General features: G+C 39.5%; 1 protein-coding gene across 10 annotated transcripts in view; it reads left to right on the plus strand.

The window, feature by feature from the left end:
* Positions 1-12175, plus strand: part of KLHL32 (kelch like family member 32) — a 225724-nt gene that overhangs the window by 50097 nt on the left and 163452 nt on the right. For 7 of the 10 annotated variants that reach the window (XM_004372408.2, XM_023727567.1, XM_023727569.1 and 4 more), the window contains exon 2: positions 10597-10684. In XM_004372408.2, coding sequence (XP_004372465.1) covers positions 10662-10684 — 23 coding nt within the window. In that variant the 5' untranslated portion in view covers positions 10597-10661. Of the gene's footprint in view, positions 1-5259; positions 5271-10596; positions 10685-12175 lie in introns of those variants that run through there. The other 3 variants (XM_023727568.1, XM_012554413.1, XM_023727572.1) reach the window with 2 other exon arrangements.

The raw sequence follows: 12175 nt of genomic DNA on the forward strand, positions 1-12175 counted from the left end.
TCTCTAGTCCTTCTTTCAGTATACCACCTTTACATCTGTTGCTTTTATTCCTGCCTGCTTGAAGTCTGGTGATACTTCCCTATAATTACTGTAAATCGTTGAAATCAGAAATAAATAATACTTCAAAAAATCATCAAGTGTTCTTATAGGAAGTGTAAACATAAAACATTTTAAAATAAATGTATGAAAACATACCAACGATCATGAAGGTAGCATAAAACTGGACAATGTTTTGTTCTGTTATACGTAAGGTCGCCATGAGTTGGAGCTGATTTGATGGCAACTCACAACAACAACAATAAAAAGAATAAACTGATTTTTTATATATTGGTAGAACTGGTATGGAAGAAATGTAACTTACCTTTTAGTATCTTATGTTTGTTGATGAAGTTAACCTGTTGTTGCTGTTGTTAGGTGCTGTCAAGTCGGTTCCGACTCATACCAACCCTGTGTATGAGAGAACAGAACACCGCCCGGTCCTGCGCCATCCTCACAATCGTTGCTATGCTTAAGCCCATTGTTGCAGCCACCGTGTCAGTCGATCTTGTTGAGGGTCTTCCCTTTTTGCGCTGACCCTCTCCTATACCAAGCATGATGTCCTTCTCCAGGAACTGATTTCTCCGGATAACATGTCCAAAGTATTTAAGATGAAGTCTCGCCATCCTCACTTCTAAAGAGCATTCTGGCTGTACTTCTTCCAAGACGGATTTGTTCATTCTTCTGGCAGTCCATGGTATAGTCTGTATTCTTCGCCAACACCATAATTCAAAGGCTTTAATTCTTCTTCGGACTTCCTTATTCATTGTCCAGCTTTCACATGCATATGAGGTGATTGAAAACACCATGGCTCAGGTCAAGTGCACCTTAGTTCTTAAAGTGACATCTTTGCTTTTTAACATTTTAAAGAGATCTTTCGCAGCACATTCGCCCAATGCAATGCATCATTTGATTTCTTGCCTGCCACTTCCATGGGCATTGATTGTGGATCCAAGTAAAATAAAATCCTTGACAACTTCAGTATTTTCTCCTTTTATCATGTCTATTGGTCCAGTTGTGAGGATTTTTATTTTCTTTATGTTGAGGTGTAATCCATACTGAAGGCTGTGGTCTTTGATTTTCATCAGTAAGTGCTTCAAATCCTCTTCACTTTCAGCAAGCAAGGTTGTGTCATCGCCATATCATACAGGTTGTTAATAAGTCTTCTTCCAGTCCTGATGCTGTGTTCTTCTTCACATAGTCCAGTTTATTGGATTATTTGCTCGGCATATAGATTGAATAAGTATGGTGAAAGGATACAACCCTGATGCACACCTTTCCTGACTTTAAACACGCAATATCCCCTTGTTCTGTTCCAACAACTGCCTATGTACAGGTTCCACATGAGCACAATTAAGTGTTCTGGAATTCCCATTCTTCGCAATGTTATCCATAATTTGTTATGATCCACACAGTCAAATACCTTTCCATAGTCAATAAAACACAGGTAAACACCTTTCTGGTAATCTCTGCTTTTAGCCAGGATTGATCTGACATCGGCAATCATATCCCTTGTTCCACGTCCTCTTCTGAATCCAGTTTGAATTTCTGGCAGTTCCCTGTCGATGTACTGCTGCAACTGCTTTTGAATGATCTTCAGCAAAATATTAGCCTAGATTAGTCTGTCTGGTCCTTTTTTCTTTGCATGTAATTGAGTCAGACCTATAGGACACTTACTTTTTTTCTCTTGTACACTATTGTGGTTTAATAAGATATTTGCTTTTTTCTCTCTAGAAAAGATTTTATTTTCATGGCTTTCTTAAAAAATTGTCTAAGTGAAGCTCTGGCAACCCTTGAAACTTTTTAATGAAAATAAAAACCATAAATGTTAAACCCCACGAATCCTTTGTACATGTAGATTATATTTGAAAAAAACTCAACAGTATCATTTGAAGAACATTTCCTAATGTCGAGGCCAGTAAATAATTTTGATAATGTGAAAGCATAGCTGTAGTTTTAAGAAATGTTTACTGCATTTCCAGGGTTGGAGGGGGGCGGAGCCCTGATTTGTCTGGAGAGCATGGGGTGGTGAATCTTATCAGATGTAAAGTGTTCTGGAGAATAATCTTGGTCGAATTGCTGTTGTACAGACTTTTGCCATTAAAAAATGAGTACCTAGCATAAGAACAACGTAAGCAGAAAGTGAAATAAATTTCCTGTCACCTGAGCAAATCACTATGAGATTCTTATTTGTATGTTTAATAAAAGGAGGAACACCCTTATGTTTACTGAGGCCCTTGAGACCCTGATGTATTAGTCCTTGAGCTGGGTATGTTACATACATTAGATAGCCTTGTGACCAGGTGGCATTATCTGTATTTTTAGAAGATAGAGAAATTGAAGCTCAGAGAAGGTAAGTAACTGGCCCAGAGTGAGCCAGCTATGTTGAAGTCAAGCTGATGAGTGATCATGGCTCTAAATTGTAGAATACTTGTTTTAATTGGTGTTTGAAAGCTAGATTTATTTGATTTTATTTTAACTGCAAAGACTGAAATCTGTGTTACTATTGGCAACCATTACAAGCTTTGTGAAGTGCCATAGGGCAGGCTTTATACTGTTGCATGGGAAGTACTGTACATGCCACTTTTTTTGTTGTTGTACTTTAGATGAAGGTTTACAGAGCCAATTAGTTTCTCATTATCATTTTGTGACATCGGTTGCCAACCCCATGACATGTCAACACTCTCCCCTTCTCAACCTTGGGTTTCCCATTACCAGCTTTCCTGTTTCCTCCTACCTTCTCATCCTTGCCCTTGAGCTGGTATACCCATTTAGTCTTGTTTTCTTTTATGGACTGAAGCGTGAACCTCAGGAGTGACTTAAGTACTGAGTTAAAAGGGTGTCTGGGGGCCTTTTTTTTTTTTTTAATAGTAGTTATACTGCAGAGGAATATTTGCTTCCCAAGCTGAGCTGCTGTGTGGAATACACACTCACTGTACCAAAAAGAATTGGTTGACATTCAACCATTTCAAGAGGCAGCATCTGATCAAGAACCTGTGGTACTGAACAAAGTGGTCCAAGCTGCACTGAAAGCATTGGTGAAAAACAAGGCTTCAGGAATTGACGGAATACCAACTGAGATGTTTCAATAAACGAATGTAGCACTGAAAGTGCTCACTAGTCTATGCCAAGAAATTTGGAAGACAGCTACCTGGCTAACTGACTGGAAGACATTCGTATTTGTACCCATTCCAAAGAAAGGTGATCCAACAGAATGCAGAAATTATTGAACAGTATCATTAATATCACACACAAGTAAAATTTTGCTGAAGATCATTCAAAAGCAGTTGCAGCAGCACATTGACAGGGAACTGACAGAAATTCCAGTCAGATTCATTAGAGGACGTGGAACAAGGGATATAATTGCTGATGTCAGAGGGATCCTGGCTGAAAGCAGAGAATACCAGAAAGATGTTTACTTGTGTTTTATTGACTATGCAAAGGCATTCGACTGTGTGGATCATAAAAAATTATGGATAACTTTGCTAAGAATGGGAATTTTAGAACACTTAATTCATGAAGAACCTGTACATAGGCAGTCGTTGGAACAGAACAAGGGGATACTGCATGATTTAAATTCAGAAAAGCTGTGCATCAGGATTGTATCCTTTCACCATACTTATTCAATCTGTATGCTGAGCACACAGTCTGAGAAGCTGGACTGTATGAAGAAGAATTGGGGCATCAGGATTGGAGGAAGATTTGTTAATAACCTGTAAGATGTGGCGATGACACAACCTTGCTTGCTGAAAGTGGAGAGGACTTGAAGCACTTACTGATGATAATCAAAGACCATAGCCTTCGATATGGATTACTCCTCAACATAAAGAAAACAAAAATCCCCATAACTGGACCAATAAGCAACATCATGGAGAAAATATTGAAGTTGTCAAGGATTTCATTTTACTTGGATCCACAATCAATGCCCATGAAAGCAGCAGTCAAGAAATCAAGTGATGCATTGCATTGGGCAAATCTGCTGCAGAAGTTCTCTTTAAAGTATTAAAAAGCAAAGATGTCACCTTTAAGACTAAGGTGCACTTGACCCAAGCCATGATGTTTTCAGCCGCCTCAAATGCACTTGAAAGCTGGACAGTGAATAAAGAAGTCCGAAGAAGAATTGATGCCTTTGTATAATGGTGTTGTAGAAGAATATAGAATATACCATGGGTTGCCAGAAGAACAAATAAAGCTGTCTTGGAGGAAGTACAGCCAGAATGCTCATTAGAAGCGAGGATGGTAAGACTTCATCTTACATACTTTAGACATGTTATCAGGAGGGAGCAGTCCCTGGAGAAGGACATCATGCTTGGTATAGTAGAAGGTCAGCTCAAAAGAGGAAGGCCCTCAACAAGATGGACTGACACAGTGGCTGCAACAACGGGCTGAAGCATAACAACGATTGTGAGAATGGCTCAGGATCGGGCAGTGTTTTATTCTGTTGTACATAGTGTCGTTATTAGTTGGAACCAACTCGATGGCACCTAACAACACCAACAGGCTGAGCTAAGGAGCTGATCTAAAAATAATTAAACATTTAATGTCTGTTTTTTTACCTGTTTATAATTATTGATATTACCCTTAAATGATATTTGGTAAAGTTTGTAAATTCTGTATGCTCCAAAATAATATTTTTATACATTCATTGCTTGACCACAAAGCCACGGACATAAACAGAATTTGCCTCCTCACATAATGAATTTGTGTGGAAGAGAAGTTAATACCAAGTCTTCAGGAGCAAAGTCTTTTAAATCAAGTAGAGGAAAGAGCACTAAATGTCACAAAAATACGTACTTTAGTTACCTAAACCTATGTTTTCTGGGGAGTATTTAGGGTGTGTTTTCCCACGGATGCAATTTTTAAAAAATTTAAATGATAGTTAGGTTCTCAGATCAAGTCATAAGAAATAAATATGTGTGTCTGTGTTTTTAAAGCGGCAGAACTTTTTTTCCTCTAAACAAGCTCTCATGTCGAATCCTGACGGAATCGCTTAGGAATCTTTTAACCCCTAGTTGAGTTATCTTAGACACAAGGAGGACTTTGTTATGAAGATGTAGAGTGTTTCATGGACCCCACAGACAGGAATGCATAGAGAATCCAGAATGTCCTCTCTTTTGATCTCTCACATCTAACATTTTCTCTGCGTATTTGCTTTGTTTTCGCTGTTTGTTTCCCTGCAGAATGACTTTCTTAGCTTCCTAACCTACACAGCTGAAAGCAAAGTTGAGATTAGGGTGAGGCATGAAAATTTAACTCAGTGATCAAGATAAATAGTATTTTAATTCAATATTTCAAACATCAAATTAATGCCAAAAATCCGTGTTGAATAAAATATCAAAATTTTAAGTAAAGATAGGCTATGTATAAAAATAGTCACCTACAGCACTTCCTGCATTTTTTTACCCTTGCAAGTGAGACTGATCTAGAGATTGGTGGTTCTAATGCCCAGTCTCAGAGAAGAGGTCTGATTGGCCCAGCTTGGACTGGGCCCAGGCTCTTAAACCAATCAACTAAGGCCTGGTGGTGGGAGGTACATAATATGAACAGAACCAAGTGGGAGGCTAGGCAGACATGACAAGAAGCGTCCACTCTACCAAAGTGCAATGTATGTGCAAATGAAGAGACTGGATTGGATCGAGTTAGTAGCAGAACCCTGAGTATCTGCTCCTCAGTTTAAGGTATCTCTTTTGAGACATCACTTCCGAATTTACCAACCACTGATGGGGAGAGTTGAGCCAATTTGAATAGGGAATTCCGTTTTAGCCAAGCAGTGAGTCAATGCCTGCTGCGTGTGTTTAGCTCAGGAGAAAAGTCCTTGGTTCTGTTGTTGAGTAATGCTTGCTGAGGATGAGTAGATGGCATCCCACAGCCACAGGGATTTCAGTGTTGGGAAGAGGTTGATTGTGTGGACTGGTAATTACCCTTATACAATGGGACAATCAGTAGGAGGCTGGCTTTTGTTCCTTTAGCCCTAGAAACTCTAGCACCTTTCTAACAATCTCCAAGCCATAGCCAGAGCTCCTGTGGCTTTTAGGATAAAAACCATCATTTTTCATGCTGCTCTCGTAATCTTCTTTCTGGCCTCTAACAGGCTCTGCTTTTTTTCTGCCTAGGACTTTTGCACAGGCTATTGGCTCTGCCTGGAATGTCTGTCAACCACCCCTCCCCTTACCCCTTCATCCAGGCAGTACATAATTATCTTTCAGAACTCAGTTCAGATGTTACATCCTCAAGGAAGCCCCTTCCTTGACCACAAAGGATGGACCAAGAACCCCTGCTGTGTTAAAACAATAATAAACTATCAATAATAATAACAGATAACACCATGTGATAAGCACTATTCTAAGAATTTCAATTCATTTAATCCTCACAACTTTATAAGGTAGGTACTATTACTTTTTAAGATGAGGAAACTGTACTTGTACTCAGAGCTCCTCGTACTTCTCTTTCTGAAGCATTTATCACAAGTATAATTAAAGATTTACTTACACAGTACTGGCAGTGGCCAGGATACTGCTGAAGGCAGTCATTCTGGTTGGAAAGGAAAGGCTAGGAACTGGTCTTGAAGCTGTGTTTGCATAGCAGACACTGTGCTCTGGGTTGTATGCTTATTTGGGATGGCTTTGAGAAAAGTTAATGAAGATTGTAAAGGTAGGAAGTCATTTATTAACTACTGTATCCTAGGGACCCAACTCTGGATCTTGCATAAAGTTGTCCCTCAAGAAATATTTATTGTTTGAACCAGTGGCAGAAGAAATCTCCCAAATTTTGGGGTATTTTTAGTCAAACTACGTTTCAAACCTGCCTTAGGTGTACAGCACTGATGGTTGGGGCCAGTCCTCAGGGACTTCATTTGATTTTGGGCTAATTGATGGATGCTTAGAACCTAAGGGGATTAATGTGGACCCTGTTTAGGGAATTAGGGGGGGCCAGTGGAACAGACCTCAAACCTTGGGAGCGCTGACCCTTAAAGTGAGGCAAGGCTGGGAGATGCATTCTGCCCTGAGGGGAACAGGCAGAACAATGGCTCAGGCCCTCGTTTTAGAACCATGGATGTAGAGGGGTTGAGACTAGTACATTCTGGTACTCGTAGGATAATTGGTCCTGTGGAGCTAATGGGCTCAGAAAGTTGTAGAAGTTCACAGCTGAAAGGGACCTTGAAGGTGTTTAATTCACCAAACAAGAGCCACCTCATATGCTTCCAACCTCACACAGCGCTCCCTGTGGTGCTGTTATTGTTGTGTGCCATCGATTCTGACTCATAGCAACCCTACAGGACAGAGTATAACTGTCCCATAGGGTTTCCTAGGCTGTAATCTTTCAGGAGAGAGATCACCAGGTCTTTTCTCCTTTGGAGCTGCTGGTGAGTTTGAACCACTGACCTTTCGGCTAGCAGCCGACCTCTTAATCATTGCTTCACCAGGGCTCCTTCCCTGCAGTAAGTGTGATTATATCTCCAGTGGTGTGTGGAGATACCTGCAGAGGAACGCTAGCCTTTCTTCCTGTTGCTCTACTTTGTAGTGCCACACCAAGCTGGCCCCGCCCTGAATCCATTTCTGGATTCTGAGGAGAGAAAAGTGCAGGAGACTTACCTGCATCTTCCTAGGCTCCTGGGAAGAGGAAAGAGCCTTAGGTTAGGAAGGTATCTACATCCCAGGAACTGGAAAAAGGATGAGGAGGTGGAAGAAGAGGCCTGTCTGGCTCCATCTTACAAGTACATGTACTGTATATTGTTCTTCAGTTAAGGGAAACTTTTATAAAGATAAATGTATTTGTTCACAAATTTTAATTTAAATTTAATAATATAATGTGTATGTATAAATGTATAACCCATTACTGTGGAGTGGATTCTGACTCATAGAGACCCTATAGGACAGAGTAGAACTGCTGTAAGGGGTTTCCAAGGCTGTAATCTTTATGGAAGCAGACTGCCACATCTTTCTCCTGCACAGCGGCTGGTAGGTTCAAACTGCTGACCTTTTTGGTTAGTAGCCGAGTGCTTAATGTTTTGGTTAGTAACTGAGCACTTAATCACAGAGCCATCAGGCCTCCTGTATAAATATATAAAACCAAAACCAAACCCATTGCCGTTAAGTCGATTCTGACTCATAGTGACCCTATAGAACAGAGAATTGTCCCATAGGGTTTCCAAGGAACGATTGGTGGATTCCAACTGCTGACCTTTTGGTTTGCAACTGTAGCTCTTAAACACTGTACCACAGGGCTCTGTATAAAAATATTTAAAAAGCCCAAACCAAACCCATTGCTGTCGAGTCTATACCAAGTCATAGCGACCCTATAGGACAGAGGGGAACTGCCCCATAGTGTTTCCAAGGAGCCTCTGGTGGATTCAAACTCCTGACCTTTTGGTTAACAGCCAAACTCTTAACCACTATGCCACTGGGGTTTCCATATAAATATATAGTAAATAGTAAATAATATATAGTAAAAAGAGTACTAATAAATAGTATTTATTATACATATAAATATACAAATTATATAGAGTGATGATTCATCTTAACTCATTGTAAGCCACCTTTAAATGGTGTCCATTTCACTAAACTTTGTAGCAGATTATAATTAGATGGAGAGCTAATCTAGTGATTTGGTGTCTAAACAATAAGTATCTATAGAAGGGAACTTAATTTATTTTGTGATTTTTTAATTATCATGTTTGAAATATCTGAAAAAATATGAAGTTTCAGGATCCTTGTTCTCTATCCACCTAATGGTTGGGAGTGTTTCAAAAAATATAAACCTGAAAGATGAAGGTTTTTCATCTGTCTGTAGTAATAAGTGTTCTTTGTAGTTTTAAAGCTCAAATGTCCATCCCTGTTAGTGTTTGTGTTAGGCTATAAGAGCCTGGAGTTTATAATCCAGATTCTGAAGGGAAACTGTAGAGTGTTATGTTGGTAGAGAAATCTCTTAGCTAATTAAACAACTATGTGCCTTGAATTATTCTGATCCTCTGTACTGCTCACTCATAAAGGATCATTAAAAATGATGCTCATTTTTAGGTTTATCAAAACTTAAATTAGAACTAAATGAAAGTATAGGTACCTTATTTTCAATAGTAGAAAAGAAAGTAAATAAAAATATAATTTTATAAAAAGTATTAGAAACAACCTAATCTTCAATAAATGGAGTACTTAAATTATGACAATTTTACATGAACTATTATGAAATCATACCAATTGAGGGTTTGTATATAATATAACAAATACTATATTTTAGATTGTAATTATAGCTCTCTTTTATACAAATCAATAGAAGGAGGCACAGCTTAACATAAACTAAAAAACACCGACTGCCATCGAGTGGATTCCAACTCACAGCGGCCCTATAGGACAGAGAAGAACTGCCTCATAGGGTTTCCAAGTCTGTAATGTTTATGCGGGGCCTTGGTGGTGCAGTAGTTAAGAGCTCAGCTGCTAAGCAAAAGGTCAGCAGTTTGAATGCACCAGCAGCTCCTTGGAAACCCTATGGGGCAGTTCTACTCTGTCCTATAGCGTTGCTATGAGTCAGAATCGGCTCAATGGGAATGGCTTTGGTTTTTTTTTTTTTTAATCTTTATGAAAGCAGGTTGCCACATCTTTCTCCCTCACGCTGCTGGTGCATTTGAACCACTGACCTATCGGTTAGCAGCCTAGTGCTTTAGCCACTGTGCTACCAGTGCTCCTAACAGCTTAACATAGTCTCTATTTAAGTGTTTTCATCCTAAGTTAATGCTTTTCAAAATAAAATAGAGACAGAAGGGAGCCTGTTTCAATTGTCCAGATTGTAATTAGTTTTGCCACTTGAGTATATTAGAAAATGGGAGCTAGACTCTAATGAGAGTTATAAAGCGTAGTCATGTACCAGGTCCCAGATATTGAAATAACTCATTTTCTGTTTAGAGTTCCATTAACAATTAAAAACAAAAGGGGAAAGGGGAATTGATAAATATACAGACAAGATGCAGTGTCAAATCTGACAACGCCATCTGTATTTCTAATTATGTTAGTTCTGAAGCTCCTGTAAGAATATTTTTGTCTTCTGATTTCATCCTCTCTATATGTTGTTTTTCTCATCTAGTTTTTAGAATTCTTCTTGAATAGAAAATCATCCCTCTGTAGACACTTAGCCAAGAGGATACTTGTTTTTAACTTAGTTTCACTAATCTTCATGTTTGACAGGAAAGTAAAATCTCTAGAAACGGCAAGTTAGCTACTTGTGGCTTAGACCTTTGGAGCTTTATTTTATCAGATCTTAATTTTTCCCATTGGCCATCTTTTCATTTTTACTTCATTTTTACTTCAACCTCCAATTAGCTATTGTTGATTCTGAAACTCATCCTACTTCCTGGTCCCTGAAACTCCAATAATGTGAGAAAACTAAAACACTTAAATGTATGGAACTGTTGCTTGGTAAAAGAGCATTGAGTCAGAAAGTTGCATCTGGGCTAGAAAATGCTCCAAAGTGCCTCCTAGGGATTCTAAAAGCATTAGGATCCTGAAGGCCTAGGGTGTGCTTTTTTGCTTTTAGCTTAATGTTTTTCTTTCCTCTTGTCTTTTTATGCAGCTGGAATGCTTGCTGACTCCTGTGCAAACTTCTAAGGCCAAGACCCTGAGGAACCCAGCTGGAGAATGCCGTCTGAACGCTGCCTCAGGTATATCCTGTAGGGTACGTTCTTGCTTGGGTGTTGGGAGCTCTGAAATAGTCACACTGCACATTCTTGCACCAAGAGCAGAGCAGAGCAGAGCAGAGCAGAGGCTCCACAGATATTTGAATGAATTAAACAAACAGTGAAAGCTGTTGTGAATTTAGTATGGTTGCACAAGGGCTAACTGCTGTGACCTAGTTACTAGTCAAACCTAGGTACATTTCATGTTTCTTTGAACAATACTGCATTTTTCTTTGTTTTTAATCTTTTTCTTATTTAGGATGCCACCCTCCCTCTAACAAAAGGTACACTGCTATGAAGGTATGTCATTCAAAAATGAATCAGAAAACCATACAATGTATATGGATATTGTCCCGCTTATTGCAATCACTTATCAAAATGCTCCTTACATTTTCTTCTAATACTTCATTTATTTAACAAATATTTATTGAGCAAAGCACTCAGCTTGTTGCTGGGAATATAGCAGTGACTAAAATAGATAAGATCCAGGCCCTTATAAAGCACATTTTCTGTGTGGGAAACCGATATTAAACAAATGATCACACCGGTAACAATGCAAATTGTGAAAAGTGCTTTGAAGGAAAAACACAGGTTAGATACAGAAAGGAAGGGCTTTCCTGAGGAAGGGCTGTATAAACTGAGATCTGAAGGAAGGAGTGACCTGGGAAATGCCAAGAGGCAGGGAGGAGGTTGGCACCTTCCAAAAACTGAGAGGCAGCCAGTGAGAAAATGCAGGTCATTCGTTTGCATATACTCAGTGGAGGAAAATCTTCATCATCCTCTAAGGGTGGATTTGTTTTGTCAAAAGACATTTGGAGTCAAGAATAAGAAGGGCAATAAACCTGGGAATACATTTTTTTTTAGGTTAAGAATTCATATTGCTATGATGCTGAACAGGTTTCAGTAGTGCTTCCCGACTAAGATTGTCTGAGAGACCAGGAAGAAAGGCCTGGCGATCTACTTCCAAAAATCAGTCAGTGAAAACCCAGCAGACGACAAAGATTCGATCCTGTTGTGCATGGGCTTGCCATGAGTCAGGGGCTGACTTGATGGCAACTAACAACAACAATTAAATACTGAGTCTGACTTTCTATGGCTCTGAAGCTACCAGGGATAACTTGTTCAAAAATGTGTTCAGAGACGAGGGCATTGCTACTACAGTGCAATGTCTCTGCACTCCTTGTGTGAGTCTGTTGCTCTAGATTAGTGGTTCTCAATGGGGGATGATTTTAACCCTCAGGGGGCATTTGGCAGTGTCTAGAGACACTTTAGAGGCCTGGTGACATAGTGGTTAAGAGCTCGGCTGCTAACCAAAAGGTCAGCAGTTTCAATCCACCAGTCACTCCTTGAAAACTCTATGGGGCAGTTCTACTCTGTCCTGTAGCCTTGCTATGAATTGGAATTGACTTGATGGCAACGGGTTTGTTTGTTTGTTTTTCTTAGAGCCACTTTTGGTTGTCACTGATGAGGGGTGGT

Source organism: Trichechus manatus, unplaced genomic scaffold, assembly GCF_000243295.1.
Source record: "Trichechus manatus latirostris isolate Lorelei unplaced genomic scaffold, TriManLat1.0 scaffold00017, whole genome shotgun sequence".
Lineage (NCBI taxonomy): Eukaryota > Metazoa > Chordata > Mammalia > Sirenia > Trichechidae > Trichechus > Trichechus manatus.